Source organism: Heterodontus francisci, chromosome 24, assembly GCF_036365525.1.
Source record: "Heterodontus francisci isolate sHetFra1 chromosome 24, sHetFra1.hap1, whole genome shotgun sequence".
NCBI classification, from domain to species: domain Eukaryota; kingdom Metazoa; phylum Chordata; class Chondrichthyes; order Heterodontiformes; family Heterodontidae; genus Heterodontus; species Heterodontus francisci.
Window position 1 is genome coordinate 52,252,811 of NC_090394.1, and position 27,435 is coordinate 52,280,245.

The 27,435-nt window shown below is 42.9% G+C and overlaps 1 protein-coding gene across 1 annotated transcript in view; it reads left to right on the top strand.

Moving 5' to 3' along the window:
* Window positions 1-1,324: 1,324 nt before the first annotated feature.
* Window positions 1,325-27,435, top strand: part of notum2 (notum pectinacetylesterase 2) — an 83,541-nt gene continuing 57,430 nt past the window's right edge. The window contains exon 1 of the mRNA XM_068056770.1: window positions 1,325-1,444. Within this exon, the coding sequence (XP_067912871.1) occupies window positions 1,325-1,444 (120 nt within the window). The remainder of the gene's footprint in view (window positions 1,445-27,435) is intronic.

Below are 27,435 nucleotides of genomic sequence, written 5' to 3' on the forward strand. Positions count from 1 at the left end.
CTGTGGATGTTGGAAATCTGAACTCAAAACAGAAAATATTGGAAGTACTCATCACACCATCCTGACTTGGAACTATATTGCTGTTCCTTCACTGTTGTTTGGTCAAAACCCGGATCCCTCCCTAACTACCAACGGATCAGATCGAAACTCTGCAGTCCTGCCACATCCTGTTGTGAATGGTGGTGGACAATTAAACAACTAACCAGAGGAGCAGTCTTCACAAATATCTCCACCCTTAATGATAGGGGAGACCAGCACATCAGTGCAAATGACGCTAAAATATTTGCAACCATCTTTAGCCAGAAGTGCCAAGTGGATGATCCATCTAGGCCTCCTCCTGAGGACCCAAGTATCACAGATGCCAGTCTTCATCTAATTCAGTTCACTCCACATGATATCAAGAAATGGAAGGCACTGGATACAACAAAGGCTATGGGCCCTGACAATATCCCAGCTGTAGTACTGAAGACATGTGCACCAGAACTAGCCACTCTTCTTGCCAAGCTGTTTCGGTACAGCTACTACACTGGAATCTATCTGACAACCTGGAAAATTGCCTAGGATGTCCTGTTCGCAAAAAATAGGACAAATCCAAACTGGCCAATTACCATCCCATCAGTCAACTCTCAACCATCAGCAAAGTTTTTTTTATTCGATCTTGGGATGTGAGCGTCACTGGCAAAGCCAGCATTTGTTGCCCCTCCCTAATTGCCCTTGAGAAGGTGTTGGTGAGCCGCCTTCTTGAATCGCTGCAGTCTATATGGGGTAGATACACCCACAGTGCTGTTAGGAAGGGAGTTTCAGGATTTTGATCCAGCGACAGCAAAAGAACAGTGATATAGTTCCAAGTCAGGATAATGAGTGACTTGGAGGGGAACCTGTATGTGACGGTTGTTATATATTGGGAGGAACTTATAAAGAAAAACAGACACCAAGATGGCATCATCACACAGTAGGCATGCTCATAACATAGGAATACATTACACTGGTGTTTCCATGTGTCTGCCCTTGTCCTTCTAGGTAGTAGAGGTCACGGGTTTGGAAGGTGCTGTCAAAGGAGCCTTGGCAAGTTGCTGCAGCGCATCTTGTAGATGGTACACACTGCAGTCACTATGCGCCAGTGGTGGAGAATGTGAATGTTTAAGATTGTGGATGGGGTGCCAATCAAGTGGTCTGCTTTGTTTTAGATGGTGTCAAGCTTCTTGAGTGTTGCTGGAACTGTATTCCTTCAGGCAAGTGGAGAGTATTCCATCACACTCCCAACTTGTGCCTTGCAGATGATGGATAGGCTTTGAGAAGTCAGGAGGTGAGTTACATCGCCAAAATGCTAGAAGGTGTCATTGACAGTGCTATCAAGTGGCACTTACTCAACAATAACCTGCTCAGTGATGCTCCGTTTGGGTTCTGCCAGGGCCACTCAACTCCAGACCTCATTACAGCTTTGGTAAGCATGGATAAAAGACTGAATTCCAGAGGTGGGGTGAGAGTAACTGCCCTTGACATCAAAGCAGCATTTGACCGAGTATGGCATCAAGGAGCCTTAGCAAAATTGAAGTTAGTGGGAATTAGTGGGAAAACTCTCCCCTGGTTGGAGTCATACCTAGCACAAAGGAAGATGGTTGTGGTTGTTGGGGGCCAATCATCTTAGCCCCAGGACATCCTCAGGGTACTGTCCTAGTCCCAACCATTTTCAGTTGCTCCATCAATGACCTTCCCTCCATCATAAGGTCAGAAGTGGGAATAAAAGTAGAAAGTGCTGGAAATACTCAGCAGGTCTGGCAGCATCTGTGGAGAGAGAAGCAAAGTTAAAGTTTCAGGTCTGTGACCTTTCATCAGAACTAGCAAAGGTTAGAAATTTAATGGGTTTTAAGCAAGTGAAGCAGGGGAGGGGGGGAAGGAGAACAAAAGGGAAGGTGGGTGATAGGTTAAGGGACAGGAGAGACAAGGAGGCCATGTGGCAAAGGCAAAGGGAGTGTGGTAATGGTGTGGTGAAAGACAGTGCAGAGAGAATGTTAATGGCAGAATAATGGACAGCTCTGTCCAAAAGCACAAATATGAAAAACCAAGTATAAGGCAGGCACTTGGTAAAAAATAAATAAAATAAAATAAATTAATAATAAAGGGCCAGTCATGCTCTGAAATGGTTGAACTCAATGTTCAGTCCAGAAGGCTGTAGAGTGCCTAATCAAAAGGTGAGGTGCTGTTCCTTGAGCTTGTGTTAATATTCACTGGAGCACTGCAGCAGGCCAAGGACAGAAATGTGCACATGGGAGCAGGGTGGTGTGTTGCACAAGTGGGAATGTTTGCTGATGATTGCACAATGTTCAGTACCATTGGTGATTCCTCAGATACTCAAGCAGTCTGTGCCCGCATGCAGCAAGACCGGGACAGCATTTAGGCTTGGATGATATGTGGCAATAACATTCACACCACGCAAGTGCCAGGCAATGACCATCTCCAACAAGAGAGAATCTAACCATCTCGTCTTGATGTTTAACGGTATTAACATTGCTGATTTCCCCACCATCAATAATCTGGAGGTTACTATTGACCAGAAACTTAACTAGACCAACCATATAAATACAGTGGCCACAACAGCAAGTCAGAGGCTGGGAATTCTGTGGCCATTTAGCTCACCTCCTGACTCCGCAAAGCCTGTCCACTATCTATAAGGCATAAGTTGGTGTGATGGAGTCCATAGTTCATGAGACCAGTAGAGGAGCGTGTGTAGGCTGTTGTTGGAACAGATGACTTATTGAATTCCATTAGGTGCACTGACTCTGGTTTCAAAGCTTGTTTCTCTTTGAGGCTGACCCTAACTTCAAAGAGAAACTCAAACCTTCATGTTTCTAGGAAACTGAATCTAGCTGGAACCAGATAAGACACAGAGCCATTTGACCAGAGGTGTGGGGCTAGAGCTATCCAAGCTCAGAGTTCTAGATTGCAGAGTTCAGCAGGCTGCAGGTTTTTTGGTAACAAGCTGCAGAGAGAGAAAGCTGATTCAGGGAGCTAGCCATTGGAAAATAGGAGTTACAGCAGCTGCTTTCGGAGACTTAAAGAAATATTGGTGGAACCACCCCATCAAAACTGTTGTGAGCAGGGACAAGGACATTCAAGAGACAGAAAGACTGTAACATTAAAGGGAAGACTGCAATGCTCACTATCAGCGAGAAGGCATTACATCAGTGTCTGCATCTGGAGGACAGAAGCTGGAAATCTACTTGAAGAAGTTCAGTGTTTTGAAGAACTTTGTGGCTGTTTGGTGCCATCTTTGCTGAGAGGACTGCCCAGTAAATCTGTGAGATCTCCCTTTGTTGCATCTGATAATTAGTGTGTAATCTGTAAACTATATATATTGACCATGATTTGTCTGTTATTTCATGTTCAATTTATGTTGATTTTGGTTGATTGTTGGAATAAATTTATAAAAGTGAAATCTTGTCTGCTTGGTTTTCCTATTGGGGTTGGTCAGTAAATTCGATTCTTTTGGTTTGTTGATCTGTGCGAGGATCACAACATCAGGGTGTGATGGAATACTGAAAACTTACCTGGATGAGTGCAACGCCAACAACACTCAAGAAGCTTGTCACTATCCAAGACAAAGCAGCCCACTTGATTGGTACCTCATCCACCATCTTCACCATCCACTTTCTCCACCACCAGCGTACTGTGGCATCAGTGTGTATCATTTACAAGATGCACTACAGCAACTTGTCAAGCCTCCTTCGACAGCACCTTCCAAACCCGTGATCTCTACCACCTCGAAGGACAAGGGCAACAGACACATAGGAACACCATCGACTGCAAATTCCCTTCCAAGTCACACACCAGTCTGACTTGGAACTATATCACCATTCCTTCACTGTCACTGGATCAAAATCCTGGAACTCCCTTCCTAACAGTACTGTGGGTGTACCTACATCACATGGACTGCGCGGTTCAAGAGGGCGGCTCACCACCACCTTCCTAAGGGCAATTAGGGATGGGCAACAAATGCTGGCCTTGCCAGCGATGCCCACATCCCATGAATAAATTAAAAGTCAGGCAGCAGCCATGGGAAGACAAGCAGTTGTTTTAGTTTTGCACTAGGTCTATTTGATTACACATGGCATGATGGTAAATTAGAAAGCAAAAGATGTCAATTTCTAAATCCTAACACTGATTACATGGATAGTTGGCTCCACAGGATGTGAGTCAGGCAAGTGTACCTGTGGCTAACCTGCACATAGGATGCATTGCCAATAACAGCCAAGGTCAATTCCACCCTAAGCATTTTGTTGCCACAGCATGCCAGGCATGTTGTCTGCTGTGGAGAGGGATGCCTGTTATATCAACGGTGAATACAGAATCATGGAGATTAGAAGAGGGTAGAGGGATATAGGTGGTGAGAAATACACACTCAACTCATGTAGCAGCAATTGCACTTTCCATGTATTAAACAGGAGATTTGAGTTATAAGTTGGTCCATCACCTGGGCCATGGGCTCCATTCCCTGTCTCCACATTTACTTTCCATTTCCTTTGCCCCAAATAGACATTTGGAAAAGTCTGAATTAAATAGTAATTTTAAGAACTAAAATGCCTCTATGTGTCTGTTGACTTTTATCTAGATAAAGATGCCTTTCTTCACTTTAGGCAATTTACAGTACAACTTTTAGGACAAAGCAAAACTGCTTGGCCACTACCATTATTGTGTAGAATACATTGGCCCAATTTTAACCCAACCTGGCCAAATTGGAATGGGGGAAGGGGGAGCGGGCTGTTTCAGGTGTGGTTGAGCAATTCCTTGTGACAAGTTTGAACACGCTCCCACAGCCTAGAGGCAGAAGGGATTTAGGTGTCCTGGTACACAAATCACTCAAAACCAGTGTGCAGAGGCAAAATATTAATCAGAAAGACTAATGGAATGTTAGGCTTTAAGGGGTCAGAATGCAAAGGGGAGGAAGTTATGCTTCAGGTTTACAAGGCTTTGGTCAGACCCTATTTGGAGTACTGTTTTCAGTTTAGGGCACCACACCTTAGGAAGGATATATTGGCCTTGCAAATTCAACTGAATGATAACATGGCCTAAAGCATTAAATTATAAAGACTGCTTGCATAAACTTGGCTTGTATTCCCTTGGGTTTAGAAGGCTGAGGGTTGGTCTAATTGATGTGTTTAAAATTATAAAAGGTTTTGAGAAAAGATACAGAGAAGCTGATTCCTCTAGTGGGGGAATCCAAAGCAAAGGGGCACAATCTTAAAGTTATAGCTAGGCCCCTTGGGAGCAAAATAAGGAAGCAATTTTTCACTGGAAGGGTAGTGGAAATTTGTATTCTCTCTTCCTAAAGACTGTAGATGCGGGATCAATGGAAATGTTCACAACTAAGAGCAACAGATTTTTATTAGGTTAGGGTATCAAGGATACAGATCAAAGGCGGGTTAATGGAGTTGAGGTACAAATCAATCATGATGTAACTGAATAGCAGAACAGACTTGAGGGGCTGAATGGCCTGCTCCTGTTTCTGCATAGGATTTAATTGCACTTCTATAAACAACAAATTTGGCATTTTGGGTGGATAGCTGACTGATCACTATGCTGGCATAAACACTTGGAAACGGCAGGAAAGATGAAATATTGTTGTTGCGATGTCTAATTTTAATATAAATAAGTGAAAACAGCTACGTGCTTCTGTTGTGGTACAGAACACAACCAGAAAATTGAACGGGGTGCTAAATCAGGTAGAAATTTCTCTGCCCAGGTTTTTGATTGGCTGTACCCATATTATACCAGTAAATCAAACATAACTGATTGGAAAATCTGCCCTCTAGGTGTCAGTCTTGGCTTATTGATAACACTCTCACCTCTGAGGTAGAAGGGTTGTAAGTTCAAGCCCCACTTCAGAGACTTGAGTGCATAATATAGGCTGACACTTCAGTGCAATGCTGAAGGAGAGCAACCTTTTGGATGAGTCACTAAACTGAGAACCTGCCTGTGCACTCAGGGACATGTAAAAGATCTCAAGGCAACATTCAAAGAAGAGCAGGGGAGTTCTTCCAGTATCTTGACCAACATTGACCCCTCAATCAGCATCATAAAAACAGATTTTGTAGTCATTTGTCTCATTGCTGCTTGAGGGACCCTGTTGTGCACTTAATGTCATTTTTTACATTGCTTTCATAGAAACATAGAAAATAGGAGCAGGAGTAGGCCATTCAGCCCTTCGAGCCTGCTGCGCCATTCATTATGATCATGGCTGATCATCCAACTCAGTAACCTGTTCCCACTTTCTCCCCATACCCTTTGATCCCTTTAGACCCAGGAGCTATATCTAACTCCTTTTTGAAAACATACAATGTTTTGGCCTCAACTGCTTTCTGTGGTAGCGAATTCCACAGGCTCACCACTCTCTGGGTGAAGAAATTTCTCCTCATCTCTGTCCTGAAAGGTTTGCCCCGTATCTTTAGACTATGACCCCTGGTTCTGGACTCCCCCACCATTGGGAACATCCTTCCTGCATCTACCCTGTCAAGTCCTGTTAGAATTTTACAGGTTTCTATGAGATCCCCCCCTCACTCTTCTGAACATAATCCTAACCGACTCAATCTCTCCTCATACGTCAGTCCCGCCATCCCAGGAATCAGTCTGGTAAACCTTCGCTGCACTCCCTCTGAAGCAAGAACATCCTTCCTCAGATAAGGAGACCAAAACTGCACACAATATTCCAGGTGTGGTGGCCTCACCAAGGCCCTGTATAATTGCAGCAAGACATCCCTGCTCTGTACACAAATCCTCTCGCTATGAAGGCCAACATACCATTTGCCTTTTTGACCATCTGTTGTACCTGCATGCTTACCTTCAGCGACTGGTGTACGAGAACACCCAGGTCTCGCTGCATATTCCCCTCTCTCAGTTTATAGCCGTTTAGATAATAATATGCCTTCCTGTTTTTGCTACCAAAGTGGATAACCTCACATTTATCCACATTATACTGCATCTGCCATGCATTAGCCCACTCACTCAACTTGTCCAAATCACTCAGAAGCCTCTCTGCATCCTCCTCACAACTCACCCTCTCACCCAGTTTTGTGTCATCTGCAAATTTGGAGATATTACATTTAGTTCCCTCATCTAAATCATTAATGTATATTGTGAATAGCTGGGGTCCTAGCACCGATCCCTGCAGTACCCCACTAGTCACTGCCTGCCATTCCGAAAAAGACCCATTTATCCCTACTCTTTGTTTCCTGTCCGCCAACCAATTTTCTATCCATCGCAATACACCAGCCCCAATCCCATGTGCTTTAATTTTACACGCTAATCTCTTATGTGGGACTTTGTCGAAAGCCTTCTGAAAGTCCAAATAAACCACGTCCACTGGCTACCCCTCATCAACTCTACTAGTTACATCCTCAAAGAATTCTCGTAGATTTATCAAGCATGATTCCCCTTTCATAAATCCATGCTGACTCTGCCCGATTCTACCACTATTCTCTAAGTGCTCTGCTATAAAATCTTTTATAATGGACTCTAGAATTTTCCCCACTACCGACGTCAGGCTGACTGGTCTATAATTCCCTGCTTTCTCTCTACCTCCCTTTTTAAATAGTGGGGTTACATTAGCTACCCTCCAATCTGTAAGAACTGTTCCAGAGTCGAAAAGATGACCACCAATGCATCCACTGTTTCTAGGGCCACTTCCTTAAGTACTCTGGGATGCATACCATCAGTCCCTGGGGAGTTATCGGCCTTCAATCCCATCAATTTCCCCAGCACCATTTCTCTACTAATACTGATTTCTTTCAGTTCCTCTCTCTCACTAAACCCTGTGTTCTCCAACATTTCTGGTATGATATTTGCGTCCTCCTTTGTGAAGACAGAACCAAAGTATGCAATTAGTTGGTCAGCCATTTCTTTATTCCCCATAATAAATTCCCCTGTTTCTGACTGCAAGGGACCTACATTTGTACCAATCTTTTTCTCTTCACATACCTATAGAAACTTTTACAGTCAGTTTTTATGTTCCCCGCAAGCTTGCTCTCGTACTCTATTTTCCCCTTCTTAATCAATCCCTTGGTCCTCCTTTGCTGAATTCTGAACTGCTCCCAATCCTTAGGTCTGTTGTTTATCCTGGCAAATTTATATACCTCTTCCTTGGATCTAATGCTATCTCTAATTTCCCGTGTAAGCCATGGTTTGGCTACCTTTCCGATTTTACTTTTGTGCCAGACAGGGATAAACAATTGTTGCAGTTTGTTGACTGCAAACTGTCAAAGACCAGTTTGTTGACTGGGTAACTTTCCATCTTGCCAATTAGTGCATTTAAATCTTATTCCTGCCACATTTAATGTACTGTATTCTCCTTCATTACATAATCATGTATGTTTAATTATAATCAACGCTGTTTGCCATTCAGCTGCTGACTGTAGGACTCTTTGAATGATATTTATCTCCGAAGAACAACTTGATTTTCCATTTATGTCATACATCAACAGCAACAACCTGCATCTACTTAGTTCTTTTAACACAGGAAAACCACTCAAGGTGCTTAACAAGAGCATTATAAATATAAATTTTGACACCAAGGCACAGTAGCAGGTATCAGAACAGATGAGCAAAGGTTTGGTCAAAGAGGTCAGTTGTAAGGAGCCTCTTAAAGGAGGAGAAAGAGGTAAAGAAGCGGAGAGCTTTTAGGAAGAGAATTCCAGAGCTAAGGGCCAAAGAAACTGAAGGCATGGCCACTAATGGTGGAGCAATTAAAATCAGGGATGCTCAAGAGGCCAGAATTGGAGGAGCGCAGAGATCTCAAAGGTTTGTAAGGCTAGGGGAGGTTACAGAGAAAGGGGTGGGGGAGGTGGGGGGAGAGGGAGGTGAGGCAATGGAGGGATTTTAAAACAAGAATGAGGATTTTAACATGCAGGCATTGTCAGACTGGCAGTCTGTGTAGGTCAGCAAGCACAGGGGTGATGTCTGAACGAGACTTGGTAACCAAGGCATGGATAAGGGTTTCAGCAGCAGATGAACTGAGGCATGGTTGGAAGCGTGTGATGTCACAGAGGTGAAAGGAGGCAGTCTTGGTAATGGAGTGAATATGCAGTCAAAAGCTCATCTTAGGGTCAAACACAACACCAGGGTTGCAAAAAGTCTGGCTCAGTTTCAGACAGTTGCCACGGAGAGAGAGGGAAACAGTGGTCAGGGAATGATATTTGTGACGGGACCTAAGACAATTGCTTTAACCTTCCCAATATTTCTGCTCATCCAATACAAACAGTTCGACAAATCAGAGACAGTGGGTTGGGGGGGGGGGGCGTCAAAAGAGATAGTGGTGAGATAGAGCTGAGTGTCGTCAGCGTACATGTGGAACTTAATGTTCTATTTCCAGATGTTGTCCCCAAGGGGCAGCATGTAGATGAGAAATAGAAGTGGGATTCCAGAGGTAATGGTGCAGGAATGGAAAGAGAAGCCATTGCAGGTGATTCTCTGGCTACCATTTTATAGATAACATGAAACCAGGCAAGGGCAGTTCCATCCAGCTGAATGATGGATGAGAGGCATTGGAGGAGGATGGTGTGGTCAACAGTTTCGAAGGCTGCAGGGAGGATGGGAAAAAGAACAAAAGGGAAGTTCTGTGATAGGGTGAAAGATAGGAGAGATTGAATTTCAAAGGGGTTGGTGGTGTCAGGTCAAAGCGAGTGGTAATGGGACAAGTAAAGAACCGGAAGATATACCTAAAGGAGGTGTGAATGGCAGAATGATGAACAGCTGCTGTTCGAAAGCAAAAAAAAAGAGAAAAATCAAAACCAGCAAAGAAAAGGAAATGAAAAGGGGACAGAGGTTATGGGCTAAAATTGTTGAACCCAATGTTGAGTCTGGAAGGCTGTAAAGTGCCTAATCAAAAAGCTGAGGTGCTGTTCCTAAAGCTTGTGTTGAGCTTCACTGGAACACTGCAGGAAGCCAAGGAAAGAGAGGTCAGCATGGGAGCAAGGTGGAGAATTAAAATGACAGGCGACCACAAGCTAAGGGTTCACACTGCATCTAACCCTATCAGTATATCCTTCTATTCCTTTTTCCCTCATACATTTATCTAGCTTCCCCTTAAATGTATCTCTGCTATTTGCTTCAATTTACTCCTTGCGGAAGCAAGTTCCACATTCTAACCACTCTTTGGATAAAAAGGTTTCTACTAAATTTCCTAATGGATTTATTAATGACTTTATTATTACTTTCAGACTTCATGGAGGTGATCTTCAATGTTCACTCAAAATGGGCAAAATATCGGCAGAGAGGCCACACTGCCTGCCCAAAGCCTTTGTCAGGTTGCCTGAAGCAGCTTTGGGTTTGGGCGCCAACAGGCTCCAGCTACAGCACACTGTTTGTGGAGGGCGAAAAATTGGTCAGCTTCCATGCTGATTGGGACATTCAACTCCTGCCACAAACGGGAGGAATGTGTGTGGTGCAATGTTTTTTTATTCGTTCAGGGGATATGGGTGTCGCTGGCTAGGACAGCATTTATTGCCCATCCCTAATTGCCCTTGAAAAGGTGGTGGTGAGCTGCCTTCTTGAACTGCTGCAGTCCATGTGGGGTAGATACACCCACAGTTCTGTTAGGAAGGGAGTTCCAGGATTTTGACCCAGCGATAGTGAAGGGACGACAATATAGTTCCAAGTCAGGATGGCATGTGGCTTGGAATGGAACTTGCAGGTGGTGGTATTCTCATGTATCTGTTGTCCTTGTCCATTTAGGTGGTAGAAATCGCGGGTTTGTAAGGTGCTGTCGAAGGAGCATTGTTGCATTGCTGCAGTGCATGTTGCAGTTGATACACACTGCTGCCACTGTACGTCGATGGTGGAGGGAGTGAATGTTTTTAGATGGGGGGCCAATCAAGCAGGCTGCTATCCTGGATGTTATCGAGCCTCTTGAGTGTTGTTGGAGCTGCACCCATCCAGGCAAGTGGACAGTATTCCATCACACTCCTGACTTGTGCCTTGTAGATGGTGGACAGGCTTTGGGGAATGAGGAGGTGAGTTACTCGCTGCAGGATTCCTAGCCTCTGACCTGCTCTTGTAGCCCCGGTATTTATGTGGCTACACCAGTTCAGTTTCTGGTCAATGATAACCCCCAGGATGTTGATAGTGGGGGATACAGTGATCGTAATGCCATTGAATGTCAAGGGGAGATGGTTAGATTCTCACTTGTTTGAGATAGCCATTGCCTGGCACTTGTGTGGCATGAATATCAGCCCAAGCCTGGATATTGTCCATGGCTTGCTCAATTCCTACATGGACTGCTTCAGTATCTGAGGAGTTGCGAATGGTGCTGAACATGAACATCCCCACTTCTGACCTTATGATTGAAGGAAGGTCATTGATGAAGCAGCTGAAGATGGTTGGACCTAGGCCACTACCATAAGGAACTCCTGCAGTAATGTCCTGGAACTGAGATGATTGACCTCCAACAACCACAGCCATCTTCCTTTGTGCTAGGTATGACTCCAACCAGCAGAGTTTTCCCCCGATTCCCATTGACTCCAATTTTGCTAGGGCTCCTTTTTGTCATACTTGGTCAAATGCTGCCTTGATGGTAAGGGAAGTCACTCTCACCTCATCTCATCTCTTGAGTTTGGCTCTCTTGACATTGTTTGAACCAAGGCTGTAATGAGGTTAGGAGCTGAGTGGCCCTGGCGGAACCGAAACTGAGCATCACTGAGCAGGTTATTGCTAAGCAAGTGCTGCTTGATAGCACTGTCGACGACATCTTCCATCACTTTACTGATGGTCAAGAGTAGACTGATAGGGCGGTAATTGGCCGGGTTGGATTTGTCCTGTTTTTTGTGTACAGAACATACCTGGGCAATTTTCCACATTGCAGGGTAGATGCCAGTGTTGTAGCTGCACTGGAAAGCTTGGCTAGGGGCACGGGAAGTTTTGGAACACAAATCTTCAGTACTATTGCCAGAATGTTGTCAGGGCCCATAGCCTTTGCAGTATCCAGTGCCTTCATTCGTTTCTTGATATCACATGGAGTGAATCGGATTGGCTGAAGACTGGCATCTGTGATGCTGGGGACTTCAGGAGGAGGCCACCTCCACCTCTTTTTACCAGAGAATTGCAATTGGGATCCTACAACCGACGTAGGGGCTGATTTTTAAGTAGCCTCCTGCTGGAAATAGGTGGGCTTACTGCTTAGCCATTTACAAGCCCGCCTGAAAATTGCACCAGGTGTACCTTGGACATCAATGGGGCAGCCAAGTTGCTCCTGCACCCCACAATTATCAGCTGGAAGCTGCTCGTTTTTCAGGCAAGCCGTTGAATACCATTCCCAATGTTTTCATTGCAAGATTTGCTAAGCCCATCTATGATGCTTAGTTCAATTATACAACTATGTTTCCACTGTGATTAGTACAGGATAATAGAATGTTAATAGCATGGATTTTGCAGTGGCAGCTGCAGTTCATTACATTTACACTAAATGACTTGGATATTAGAATGCAGATTAAAATTATAAAATTTGACAATGATACCAAACTTGGAGGTGTGGCAAATAGTGAGGATAATACAAATTGACTGCAACAGGACATAGATAGGCTTGCAGAATAGGCAGGCAGGTGGCAAATGGAACTTAATACAAAGAAGTGTGAAGTGATGCATTTTGGCAGAAGGGATAAGGAGACACAATGTATACTTAATGACATAGTTCTAAAGGGTGTGTCGGGACAGAGGATCCCAAGGCTACATGTGCATAGATCTTTGAAAGTGGTAGGACATATTGAAAGAGTAGTTGGCAAAGCATATGGGATCTTGGGCTTCATAAATAGAGATATTGGGCTGCATTTCAAGATTTCGCCACCAAAGTGGGCGACGGACGTAAAAAAAGGCGGCCCGCACGCACGGGCACCACATCATGGAGCTGCCGCGATTTCAAACACGGCGGCTCATTTGCATGGCCGCGGCACCCGCCCCCCGCGATGATGTGGAGGGGGCAGGTGCGCCGCCGCGGGCAATGGCATCCGACGCCAATGCGCAGGCGCCAGCGTCATTTTTAAAGGGGTTACAGCTCTCAATGCACATTTAAAATTTAAAGGGCCAAGTAAGTTAGAGTTTCGTAAAACAGAATTAAATGACCTTTCCATGCAGTTTCCCTTCCCCCGCCAAAGTCATTTCCAAACATTCCCTCCTGGATTTACATATTGAAATAAGGGTCCTGTTGCCAAGCGGCAGGCCTCCGCCGTAACGATCGTCATTGCAACCCCACCCCCCCCCGCCACTGTTCCTGATGGCGGAGGGGCTTTAAAATCCAGCCCATTGAGTACAAAAACAGGGAAATTGTGCTGAACCTTTATAAAACTCTGGTTAGACCACAACTAGAGTATTGCATCTAGTTATGGTCACCACACTTGAGGAAGGATGTGAGGGTCCTTGAGAGGGTGCAGCAGAGATTTGCCTCAATGGTTCCAGGGATGAGGGAATTTAACTACAAGATTAGCTGGGTAAAGCTGGGGTTTTTCTCCTCGGAGCAAAGGAGATTGAGGGAAGATCTGATACAGGTGTACAAGATAATGACAAGTTTACATAAGGTAGACCAAAGAAAAGCTTTCCCCATTAGCTGATGCTACAAGGACTAGGAGACACAGATTTAAGGTTTAGGGCAAGCGATACAGGGGAATGTGAGGTTGAATTTTTTTACACAGCGAATGGTAATGACCAGGAACTCGCTGTCTACAAAGGTGGTGGAAGTGGAGATGATTTCAAAAGGAAATTGGATGGCACTTGAGGGAAATAAACTTTCACGGCTATGGGGACTGAGTGGATTGCTCTACAGAGAGCTGGTATGGACTTGATGGGCTGAATAGCTTCCTTCTGTACCTTATTGACACTATAGATGAGACTTTGTCCGCAACGACGAAGTCCCAATGCTGGGATGCAAAGTGGTTGGTGTGGCCACGCAAGCGGAGTCGGGGGGGGAGGAAGTGAGACTGTGATATTGTCGGGGCTGTCAAATTAATGAACGACAGGCAGGGAAGGCAGCCAGTTACGAAAGGTGGGTGGGCCTTCCACGCTGCCAGCCCAATCATAAGGCCAGCAACTGTGCAGCCTCGGCTGCGCCACCAAGCGAGGTGGCTGCTGCCACAGCAGTAAGGAGAACATGATGGTGCCTCCATTTTGAGGCACCCTAACAGATGTAGCAGTAATTATTTTTGCCGGGATCGAGCAGGCAAGCCCCGGCGATCGGAAGGGAAATCCCTCCAGAGTCGGTGTCAGGAACACGGGGGCGGCCTTATTCCGCTGGCAGCCCACTCCTTGGGCCATGGAGCCTCCATGCAGCTGGCAGCCTCTCCACGCTGCGGGGGCCACATCAGTGCTGGCTAAATGCTGGCGGCCTGGGAAAATGGCCCTTAATTATTCAAAATAAAAACAGAAAGTGCTGGAAATACTCGGCAGGTCTGGCAGCATCTGTGGAGAGAGAAGCAGAGTTAACGTTTCAGGTCTGTGACCTTTCATCAGAACTGGCAAAGGTTAGAAAAGAATTAGGTTTTAAGTAAGTGAAAGTGGGGGGGTTGATGGGGAAGAGAACAAAAGGGAAGGTGTGTGATAGGGCAAAGGGCAGGAGAGATGAAATAACAAAGCTGTCCTGGGACAAAGGCAAAGAGTGTGTTAATATTTGTGGTGAAAGACAAAGCATTAGTCCAGAGAGAGTGTTAATAGCAGAATAATGAACAGCTCTGTTTACATGAAAAACAGGCACATTGTTAAAAAACAAAATAAAATATAAAAATATAAAAAAGGTCAGTCATTCTCTGAAGTTATTGAACTCAATGTTCAGTCCCACAAGGCTGTAGAGTGTCTAATCAAAAGGTCAGGTGTTGCTTCTCGAGCTTGCTTTGATGTTCACTGGAACACTGGAGCAGGCCAAAGACAGAAATGTGGGCATGAGAGCAGGGAGGTGTTGAAATGGCAAGCGACCAGAAGCTCGGGGTCATGCTTTTAGACTGAGCGGAGGTTTTACGTAAACTGGTTACCCAATCTGTGTTTGGTCTCCCCAGTATAGAGGCATTGTGAGCAGCGAATACAGTATAATAAATTGAAGGACGTGTGATGCATCCACCAAACACATCTTTCCTTCCCCTTCCCTGTCAGCATTCCGAAGGAATCGTTCCCTCCGCGACACCGTGGTCCACTCCTCCATCATCCTGACACCTTGTCCCCTTGCCACGACACCTTCACATGCAATCACATAGCTGCCCTTTTGCCTCCTCTCTTCTCACCATCCAAGGGCCCAAACACTCCTTCCAGGTGAATCAGCGATTTACTTGTACTTCTTTCAATCTAGTATACCACAGATGCTGCCTGACCTGCTGTGTATTTCCAGCACTTTCTGTTTTTATTTCAGATTTCCAGCATCTGCAGTATTTTGCTTTTACTTTAATTATTTAAATTGGCTGCCCGCCTCTGCTTGGCAGGTAGCTGAGCCACTGCTGTTCCCTCCGCTGGGAAACTTCCCCAGCAGTGTGACTGCATCAGGGAGCCCTCCCGATGTGCCTTACTGGTATTTTACCCATCCAACTGCCTCCCAGTCCCCCCATGGATGGTATTATCCCAGCCTATGACATTATGACTTTTCCACAGATTTTTTAAGGGGCGTTTGCACTGGAACTTGCTGGGAGACAAAAAAAGCATGCACTCTCGACCAGAGATCTGGAACCTGTGTAAACAGAGCAAGCAACTATGTATATCCTAAACCAATCAGATTAAAGAAGTATTACGAGTCATACACACTCTATACCAGAAAGTGTAAGTTAGAATATTTAATTCAAGGCCAAATCATGTACAGAAAGTGAAATAAAAAGAGGGAAAGAAAGATTGGGATAAGAGATGGAGATAAAAGAAACAGAAAGAAAAAGCAAAGTTTTTTTTATTTTTTAAATCTCCAACAATCATAAAAATCTGAAGGAATGAGACTCCACATTCGTAAAAGTTAATTTCAGTGTGGTACACTGGCATGGACAAACCCTAACTTTTTCTACTGAGTTTAGTGGGTATCTATCATGTAAGTACAGCAATTTTATGCTTTTCCATTACTTTCAATGCTGAGCCCCAGGCAAGATGCTGTTAGAAAGAAGCTTCTGGAAGAGTAGGGCAACTTGGACAGCAACTTCCTGAATTCTGTGTTTAACTGCACTTCTGGAAGTTGCTCTCCAATTTACACTTTAATAATGCTGAATAGCTTCACCATTAATTTTACCATAAAATCCAGTCCATTACTTTTTTTAGAAGTTCTGAATGATTGTTGATCTGTTACTGATGATGGCCACATTTTTGGTCCCATTGTGAAAAGGTCAAAAATGTGAACTACCCAGTGATAAGTTAGTACCCGACACCTTCTGGAATTTGTCATGCTGTAATGGAAGTTGAAATCAGCCATTCTGACTTTGCTTTCGAGTGATTGCCTTAGAAAAGCAGAGTCTGTGCCTTTATAACCTACAAATGCCTTGCAGTCTTTAGTGGTGAGAGTTGCCCCCGTTATAGATATATATGTTCATGTCCTTTTGTCTAAGAGTGGAAATAAAGCACTGGACTGTGCACACTCATCAAATAATTGACATTAGCCTTTGACTCTTACATTGCAAAGGTTATTAGCTTTGATTGTCGGTCAGAAAGAGTTAATAAACAATCATCTTGTCTAGCTTTTAAAAGCAATTCTTTTATAATATGGAATGAAATACAAATGGTTATAGAGTTAGTTTGGTAACTCCCTTTAGTATTCCAGCAAAAAAGGAAAAACACATCAGGGTTCCTGTTTCTGATGTGTTTAAGAAAATAACAAGAAGCAAAATAATATAACACAAAAATTGCAACGGACAATTTAATTTGGTGACCAAATATATTCAAATGAAATTAATAAGGCTATACAAATATATATTTTATCAGTTAATATTCTACTAATTGGGTTAATGGACTATTTGGAACTGAGCCTTAAACAATGCGATGTCAACACAATACATTGCAAGGAGCTCAGCAAATAATTACCAGGAAGTGCCACAAGTCAACCCCAATTTATCCCCAGTTTATTTGAATTAGTTTTCATCCAGAATCTAATTAATTGAAGTCTAAAACTAAGTTTCAGAACTGCTTTATCATATTCACAACTGTAATCTGCTGACAATGTAGTAATGTACTTGAACTATAGCTTGACAAGTTGAGGATGCTACTTATTTAAATTTACACCAGTTGAATATTGTAATACCTTGATAGTTTTGTTACATGTTTTATTAATCAATAAAGTTCCAGAAAATAGTGCCCTACAAAAAGTTACGATTCTAGAATCTCATAATTTTAGGGAGACAGGAAAATAGATGCTCTTGCTTGTCTGTTTACTGTTCATATTTGTGCTTTTAGACTTCTGAGAGACTCAGGCCATTTGTGAACAGTGATTAGTGCTGAGGCTTATCCAAATTAGGTAAGCACAAAAATAGGAAAGCAAAGTGCAATGAAGTCATCATTTAGCATCATGTGATCTTTGACTGCAAAGGTGCCATATGTGGAGAATGGTCAGTCCTCTGCTGATTGATGTTTTCCCAGTGTCTGATAAAGAAACTGAGTTAGTGGCCAAAATTGTGGAAGTTTTTACCACCTGCTTTTAGCCTGATGCAAGAAGCGTGAAACAGAAGAAGGCAGAATCCACGCAAGCTTGTTTGATCACACTTCAGACATTCCTCATATTTTCAAACTGAGCCAGCTCAGCCTGTCAGATTGTTTGTAGCTCTCCTCAAAAATTGTCTGTGATTATTCGAATGCTCTATATATTGCAGTTGCAGTCCCATTAATTACAAGCAAATTTACGACAATTTGACAGATTGCAGGTGGTAGGACTAAAACTGTGCACAGACAACAAATAAATAATTCCCAGAGTTGACCTCCATGTTGAGGAGAGTTAAATGGTAATATACCATGGAAAGAGAACAGATAGTTCCACCATTCATTAAACTTTGCATATAAGTCACTTTTATATGAGAAAATATATTTATAAAGTTTGAGATACAATCCATTATAGTTATCAGTTTCTTTAATCACTAAATATAACTCACGAAGTAATAATTTTTATTATCATAATAATGATTGAAAGTTCTCCTTGATTTTTTTTGTTATGGAATTCTTTTGGATAAACGGTTGAGATTCATTAGCACAATGATCTCATTTCACCCCAGTGACCTTCCTTCCTAAATAGACAGAACAAGGCATAATAGTAGTTCTGGTCATTTGTTGAACCTTCACTGAATGCAAGGTTATTTCATGTGAGATTGTGTGATGTGTTAGCATGAAAAAGCAAGATTAGTTAAAAAAAAGTTAGTCTTAGAAAGAAATGTGTTTGTGCATCTCTACAAAATAAGTTCTATTGTATCGTCCTTACATGATTTTCAACTGAAAATGCTGAATTTAAATTAGAAGGAAAGACATTAACAATGATGAAGTAATGAGTAGGCAATAAAAATGAACAAAAAAAATGAAGTCAGCATCTCACTTATGAAATAAATACTTTACTGATCTAAATTTATTATCCTTGTGTTACGATTCCTAATTGGTTACTGGTTCCAGCATGATGTCATCTAATGGAATTGCCATCATCACCTCCCAGTAAAGGTCAGTTCTGCTACATACAGAATGCATGATTCACACTTACTTCATTTTAAGAGTAGGTCTGGATCTTTTTAGAAGTTTCAGTACTCCCTGCTTTTCAGGAATTCTTCCTATATTTCTGTATAATCTTTCTTATCTCCACATCACCTTTTTTTTCCTAATTTGGATGAGAATTGCTTTATTCATATAAATGGGAAGAAGGAAAAACATAATGCAGAGTGTTAATACACAAGGTTACCAGCATGCTAAACTCCAAAAGCAGCAGACTATAGCCAAAACAAATCAGCCCCACAACCGAAGAATGAATCCATAGCCAGTTGCCCTACCACATCCAGTCAAGAATTGTAGTCAACTACAAGGCAACTAACAGGAGGAGGAGGCACCATTAACATCCCCATCTTTATTGTGAAGCTCAGGATGAGACTGCAAGAGACAAGGCTGAAATAATTGCCAACATCATCAACCAAAAATGCTAAGAGGATGATCCTGCTCAGCCTCTTCCTAATGTCTTCACCATCATATATATATGTGAACAGCCAACTCAGAACACTCCGCATAACATTAAGAAGTGACTGAGTTAACTGGATGTAGCAAAGGATACAGATTATAATAACATGCGAGCTATAGGGTTGAAGATCGATGCACCAGAGTTAGCCAAGCCCCTAACCAAACTGTTTCGTACAGCTATGACACCGGCATCTACCCGACAATGTGGAAAATTGCCCTTGTATATTCTATTCACAAAAGATAAGATAACTCTAATCCAGAAAATTCGTAATCTATCCGTCTCCTCCCAATCATCAGTAAAGGGATGAAAACAGTCATCAATACTATCATCAATTAACACTGATTCAGCAATAACCTGCTCACTGAAGCTCAGGTTGGGATCTGCCAGACCATTTGGCACATCACATTCTTGGTCAATATGTGGATCAGCTTCTGACAACATCAAGGCATCGTTCAGACAAATATGGCACCAAGGAGCACTAGCAAGATTGAGATCACTGGGGAAAGCCTTCTGTGATGGAAGTTGTACCTGACACAGAGGAAGATGGTTGTGATGTTGAAGTCAACCATCGCTCCTCTTGGACATAGCTGCAGGAATTTCTCAGGGACGTATCTTGACACAACCATCTTCAACTGCTTCATCAATAATCTTCCCTTCATCAGAAGGTCAGAATTGGGGCTGTTCACTGATGATTCAACAGTGTTCAGCTCCATTGATAATTTCTCCAATAATGAAGTAGCTCACCAGCTTGCAGCAGAACATGGATAACACCCAGATTTGGGCTGACAAAAGGCAGGTAAGGTTCATCCCACATAAGTGCCATGTAATGACCATCTCAAACAAAAGAAAACCCAGCTATCTTCCTTGACCTTCAATAACGCCATCAACATGGAGTCCCCACCATTGACCATAAGTTTAACTGGATCAAGCACATTAATATTGTGAATACAATAGCAGGGTACAGGCTAGGCACTCTGTGATAAGCAGCCCGTTAAAGCCTCTCCACTATCAACAAGTCCCAAATTAGGAGTGTGATGGAATAGTCACCACTTGTCTGGATGGGTATAACTGCAAAAATACTCAGGATATTTGATACCATTCAAGTTGCACAACAGCAACTCACTGAGGTTACTTTGACAGCATTTCCCTCCCCTGTGACCTCTAATATCAAGAAAGGCAAGAGCAGAAATGTTGTGGGAACACCATCACTTACAAGTTTCCCCTTAGTTAAGCTCACTTACAACAGTAGGGTGAATTTCCTTGGGGCTTTTCTGGCTCCAATGTGATAATTTTGATAGAAGTTTGGCAGAAACCTTAAGACCATAAGAAATAGGAGCAGGAGAATGGAGTCATTCAATAAGATCATGGTTGATCTTCTATTTCAATTCTACCGTCCCACATTATCCCCACATCCCCTAATTCCCTTAGTACCCAAAAATCTATTGACCTCTGTCTTGAATACACTGAATGACTGAGCATCCACAGCTCTTTGGGGTAGAGAATTCCAAAGATTCAAAACCATTTGAGTAAAGAAATTTCTCAAAATCTCAGCCCTAAATGGCCAACCCTTATCCTGTGACCCTGTGTTCTAAATTCCCCATTATTCTGCCCTGTCAAACCGCTTAAGGAGTTTATATGTTTCAAATAGATCATCTCTCATTCTTCTAAGTGCCAGGAAACATAGGCCCAGTCCATTCAATCTCTCCTCATAGGACAATCCCCTCATCCCAGGAACCAAACTAGTGAACCTTTGTTGCACTCTCTCTAGAGCAATTATGCCCTTCCTTAGGTAAGGAGACCAAAACTGTAAACAGTACTCCAGGGTACAGCCTTAACTATGCCCTGTACAATTGTAGCAAGACTTCTTTACTCTTCTACTCTAATCTCTTTGTCACAAAAGCTAAAATACCATTCCTTTCTAATTGCTTGCTGCACCTGCATGTTAACTTTCTGTGATTCATATACAAGGACAAATGATGTTTCTGCTGAAGTTTGGTGGCAGAGCAAGACAACGCCAAGGAAATTCACCTCCCTGATCTGGAGTCATTTTCTCATTTTATATTGAACCTCTACAGCTGCTAATTCTGCACGAGTTAAACATCACTCATGGTTCATAGAGTGCATGCTGAGAAAAGAGTGAAAACATTTTTTTAAGTGGACAATTTTACCATGTGACAGAGATTGCTCTTCAATACAGTAATTGTTGTAAAGCTGTCATCACTCTATTAATCTTATTTTATCCTTTGCACCGATGGTAATAAATATCTCAACTTAAAGACACTCAGTATAAACTCATTGCTTTCTCTTCACCTACTGCAAATTATTCAGATACATATTAACTGCTGCCACACTGGTCTCCTCAGAATAACAAGGCTTGTTCTGTTTTGAGAACTCTACTCCACAGCAGGATCGGGGAAGCATTTTAGGAATGTGCAAAGAGGTATTTCATAACAGTAGCCAATGGACACTCCCATGTGTTAGGTAAGAGCACATTCTTTTTCCTGACTGACATAATTTAATTTTGTTTCTAGAGTTTCTTAGAAGAGGTTATGTATAATTTTGATTGACCAAAAATCTATGCCTTGAAAACATGTTGAAAGATTTTTTTAAATCAAAAACCAGAATCAAATCCAGTAATTTGTTGCAGCCCAAAGAAATTGCTACAAATGTTTAATATAGCAGGAAAGTCTCTTATTTATAGATTATATTTAAAAATATACAATAGATCTTAGCAACTTGACAGTTCAGAGAATCAAACTGGACAAGGGCATACGTTTCATACTTTGTGCCATAGGTTATAGTTTAAACAATTGTATTTATAATACAAATATATAATTGAAGCTGTTGATACAAGTAATGGAATAAATTAACTGAACTAATTTATTCCTACTTTCAGGGTATTTTACAGTTAACAAAAAGTACTTGTTATGAGCTTTGATGAACATGCGTAGCGTTTCATAGTGAAATTGTGGGGTAAACTTCTGGGTGTCAGTAACGTAACAATACGGTGCTACTTGTGCTGAAACAATCATCTATTCCAGTTTCTGACATCTTTTCTGGTGCTGTCTGAAATGTATTTGTGTAATTGAAGTTAAAGCAGCAACTAAGGCCATTAATTAGTGGGAGGATTTGATGAAATGGAACTATGTTGTTGTTTTCTACCAGTTAAGGAGCCTACACACATTTGTTGCATTCGCTTGGTTCCATCTCTATCAATCTAATCATAGCCACAGAATCACCTGCAACAGCTTTTCTTCCTATGTCTGCAATGTGGCCTGTGGTGTCCCCCATGGATCTGTCCTTGGCCCCCTCCTATTTCTCATCTACATGCTGCCCCTTGGCAATATCATCTGAAAACACAGCGTCAGTTTTCACACACATGCGGATGAAATCCAGCTCTACCTCACCACCATCTCTCTCAACGCCTCCACTGTTGCTAAGTTATCAGGCTGCTTGTCCGATATCCAGTACTGGATGAGCAGAAATTTCCTTCAATTAAATATTAGGAAGACCAAAGCCATTGTTTCGGGCCCCCCTATGAACTCTGTTCCCTAGCCACAGACTCCATCCCTCTCTCCAGCAACTGCCTGAGCCTGAATCAGAAATCTCACAACCTTGCTGGCATATCTGACCCTGAGGTGAACTTCCAACTACATATCTGCGCCTTCACAAAGACTGCCTACTTCCACCTCCGTAACATTGCCCAACTCCACCCCTACATCAGCTCATCTACTACTGAAACCTTCAGTTGTAGTATATATAAATGATTTGGAGGAAAATGTAGCTGGTCTGATTAGTAAGTTTGCGGACGACACAAAGGTTGGTGGAGTTGCGGACAGTGATGAGGATTGTCAGAGGATACAGCAGGATATAGATCGGTTGGAGACTTGGGCGGAGAAATGGCAGATGGAGTTTAATCCGGACAAATGTGAGGTAATGCATTTTGGAAGGTCTAATGCAGGTGGGAAGTATACAGTAAATGGCAGAACCCTTAGGAGTATTGACAGGCAGAGAGATCTGGGCGTACAGGTCCACAGGTCACTGAAAGTGGCAACGCAGGTGGATAAGGTAGTCAAGAAGGCATACGGCATGCTTGCCTTCATCGGTCGGGGCATAGAGTATAAAAATTGGCAAGTCATGTTGCAGCCGTACAGAACTTTAGTTAGGCCACACTTAGAATATTGCGTGCAATTCTGGTCGCCACACTACCAGAAGGACGTGGAGGCTTTGGAGAGGGTACAGAAGAGGTTGCCTGGGCTGGAGGGCATTAGCTATGAGGAGAGGTTGGATAAACTCGGATTGTTTTCACTGGAATGATGGAGGTGGAGGGGCGACATGATAGAGGTTTACAAAGTTATAAGCAGCATGGACAGAGTGGATAGTCAGAAGCTTTTTCCCAGGGTGGAAGAGTCAGTTACTAGGGGACATAGGTTTAAGGTGAGAGGGGCAAAGTTTAGAGGGGATGTGCGAGGCAAGTTCTTTACACAGAGGGTGGTGAGTGCCTGGAACTTGTTGCCGGGGGAGGTGGTGGAAGCAGGTACCATAGAGACGTTTAAGAGGCATCTTGACAAATACATGAATAGGATGGGAATAGAGGGATACGGACCCCGGAAGTGCAGAAGGTTTTAGTTTAGGCAGGCATCAAGATCGGTGCAGGCTTGGAGTGCCGAATGGCCTGTTCCTGTGCTGTACTGTTCTTTGTTCTTTGTTCTTCATGCATGCCTTTTTTATCTCTCGACTTGACTATTCCAATGCACTTCTGACATTCTACCCTCCATAAACTTGAGGTCACCCAAACTCTGCTGCCCGTGTCCTTCCTCATACCAAATCCCGTTCACCAGTCACTCCTGTGCTCACTGACCTACATTTGTTTCCGGTTAAGCAACAGCTTGATTTTAAAATTCGCATCCTTATTTTCAAATCCCTCCATGGCCTTGCCCCTCCCTACCTTAGTAATCTCCTCCAGCCCCACAATCCTCTGAGATGTCGGCACTCATCTAATTCTGTGAACTGATGTTAATTGCTCTAACATTGGAGGCCATACCTTCAGCTGCCAAGGTCCTAAGTTCTGGATTTCCCTCCATAAACCTCTCCACCTCTCTAGCTCTCTCCTCCTTTCTGACACTCCTTAAAACCGACCTCTTTGAACGAAATTTTTGTCATCTACCCTAATATCGCCTTATGTGTTTTGGTGTCAAATTTTGGTTTATAACATTCCTGTGAAGCACCTTGGGAAATTTTACTCTGTTAAAGGCGTTATATAAATATAAGTTGCTGTTTTTGTACCACAAGGTCAGAGCTCATGCAAGTGAACCGAATGCTTCATAACCCAGTATGGAGGACAGCAGCATTGCATTGCAGCCATCAACACTGTTTCAGAATGAACACAAGGTAGATTACTCTTCCACAAAACTGTTAAAAAATTCTGTTTGTTTCATGTTATACTTTGTACCACAACAACATAAAGACACTATTGGGGTGATTTTGTTTTGATCATTATTCAGGTGGGTGGGACATACATTGGCTGCCTGTAGGAATGTGGGACCTGATCAATTTTGGTCCTGGGTCCTAATTGAAATGAAGTCGGTGAGCTGCCAGTGTGCAACGTGCACCCCAATATGCGGCTTGCTGATATGCATGCAGGTCAGCCAAATGTGAGGGGTCTGAAGCCACACCTTAAAGGGGCATGTCTCCCAAACCTCCATTCAGCTTTCCCTGATTGCAAATGAGGATCTCTTTAGTTATCCCTGGAAGTACTCTTTCCCGACTCGTATTGATTGGGGGAGTGGGCACAAACAGGAGCTGGTGACAGACAGGTGGCCAAGACAAAAATGACATTGAGGGTTTTAACAGCCTCATCTGACCCTGATTTGCATAAATGTATGAGACTTATCTGTTTCCGACAGGGGCTCCAGGCGCAGAATGAAGGTTTCTCCGAAAAACAGGATGAATGGCATTTCGTTGGCACTTCCAGCAGTCACTTACTTTTGGTACATCTACCACTCTATTTTATAATGGAAACGGGGCAGTAACAACAAGAAAATTGCCTCCTGATAGAGCCATTGATCAGGAGCCTGATGCTGGGGAAGTAATCAGATTTGAGGGAATGACTCTACAGGGCTTGAATGTCACATCTGAGACTGGTAACGTAAGTGTGCCCTCTATGGCTTGTTGTGACTTTGAAACTCTTAGCAGATCTGAATTTTTTCATAATTGCTCATTACATACATCTCTATTCAAGACATGACCAATGCATTGTTCCACATTGGCCATGGGCATCTTTATTTACAGAAAGTTATAGATCAACTGTGGGAATTTTGCATGTGAATACACAATTTCTGGCATCAACACATGGCTGCTTCAGCTAGTCATCTCTAGAGGCTGCATTTGAATGTGATGATCAACAACTAAAAAATAGGTTGTGGTGACATTTGGGCTATGACCTGAAAATATAGTTCAGGAATCATAGAAGCCAGCAGAACAGAGACACTCAAGACAAGGCTTTCTGCCATCCAGCAAATGTTTGGTACCCTCAAGCAGCTATTGGTTGTTTGAGGTTGGGGGAGAGCTTTGCAACAATAAACCAGACTAAGTGTAGAATGATTGGGGGCAATTTTAAAAAGCATGCCCATTAGAAAACTGATGGGATCAGGTGCACTGCTGGATTTACACGCTGCCCGATTTTAGTCTTCATTGAAGTCAATGGAAAGTAATGTTGGACAGGATGTAAAACTGGTGTTCCACCAGTTCCCATAGGTTTTCTGCCTGGTGAATAAGATTTAAAATGGCCCCCATTGTGTATGTTGCACATTGCATACTTTCATGATCAAGAATGGGGCCTATTTATGATGATGAGTTAACATTGGCAGAGGGAGGGCAGGGGAGGTCTGAGAGCGAAATTGTCTTTGTGAATTGTGGAATAGGTACAAGAATATCCTTGACATCAGTTACACCATTATTATGTTATCGTTATGCTGGAAAGTAATGCAGTTCATCAGCAGAGGAAGTTACACTAAGGTTTCCTGGGAAAAGTCAATTTAAATACTTTTGAAATAGCTCTGGTGTAACTTGAGTGTAGAAACTGAGTAAGTTGCTGACATACATCCCCAGGAACCTTCATTGGCTTAACTTGTTTGAAGCACTCTACAAACATCCAGCAGCAAGATTAAACTGTCCAGCAGCAAGGCAAGCAGCCAATAAGTGGTTTTGTTAGGAACTTTCATCAAATCACTCAACGGTATCTCTCACCCACAGCATGAGTGTAGATTGGCACCATCATGGCCATTGAGGTGCTGGCTGTGCCCACAGGGTACCACACAACGAAAGCAGGCAAACGTTTCTCTGATGAAGGCCACCAAGCACTTCTCCAAGATGTACAAGACTCAAAGATGAGTGCTCAAGTGATAAGTACAGTAGAATTATATATATTTAAATACATGAGGAGTTAATTTGATCTTTGCTAGTTCCAAGAGGAGCTAACTATTCTAATCCCATTTCCATGCTCTTTCTTCACGCTCTTTTAATATTTTTCTTTTTCAAGTATTTGTCCTAGAATTGTCATCATCGTTTCCTCCAGCTAAGCATTGGAAAGGTAAAAGATTGTCTTCCACTGCCACAAACGTTATTCTTTTGTTTACTGGATACTGTTTTAGGCTGAGCCAGACTGTTCACAACCTTAGCATTCTATTCAGTCCCGAGCTGACTTTCAGACTCCATATCGTCTCCATCACTGTGATTGCATGTGTCCACCTCCACAACGTTGCCCATCTCCACCCCTAGCTCAGTCCCTCATCTAGTGAAAACTGTACCCAAACCTTGGTCACTTCCAAATTCAACAATTCCAATTCTCTTCTCACCACTTCCCAATTTCCACCCTTAAGAAACTCCAACTTGTTCAAAACTTGCTGCATGCAATCTATCTCACATTAAGTCTCATTCATACAATACCTTAACTTGAAAATTCTTATTCTCAATTTTAAATTCCTCCATGTTATCATCCCACCCAATCACCACAATCCTCTCCAACCCTCTATCTCCTGTGAACATTCCATTTCTTCAACTACAGCCTTTTCTGCAACCTTGCTCCCTTCACCTCACAATCCTGGCAGAAACCTCAGCTTCCTGGGTTCTACTTTCTAGAATATCCACTCTAAATGTCTCTGCCTCTCACTCAAAAAACTTCCTCAAAGTCCATTACTTCAATTGAGCTCTTAGTAACCCCTTTTAATGTCTTTTCCTGGATCAGTCTATTTTCTGTTTTTGAAAAGCTTATTCTGTGAAGCCCATTGGGAATTTCTTTTTACATTTAAGACACT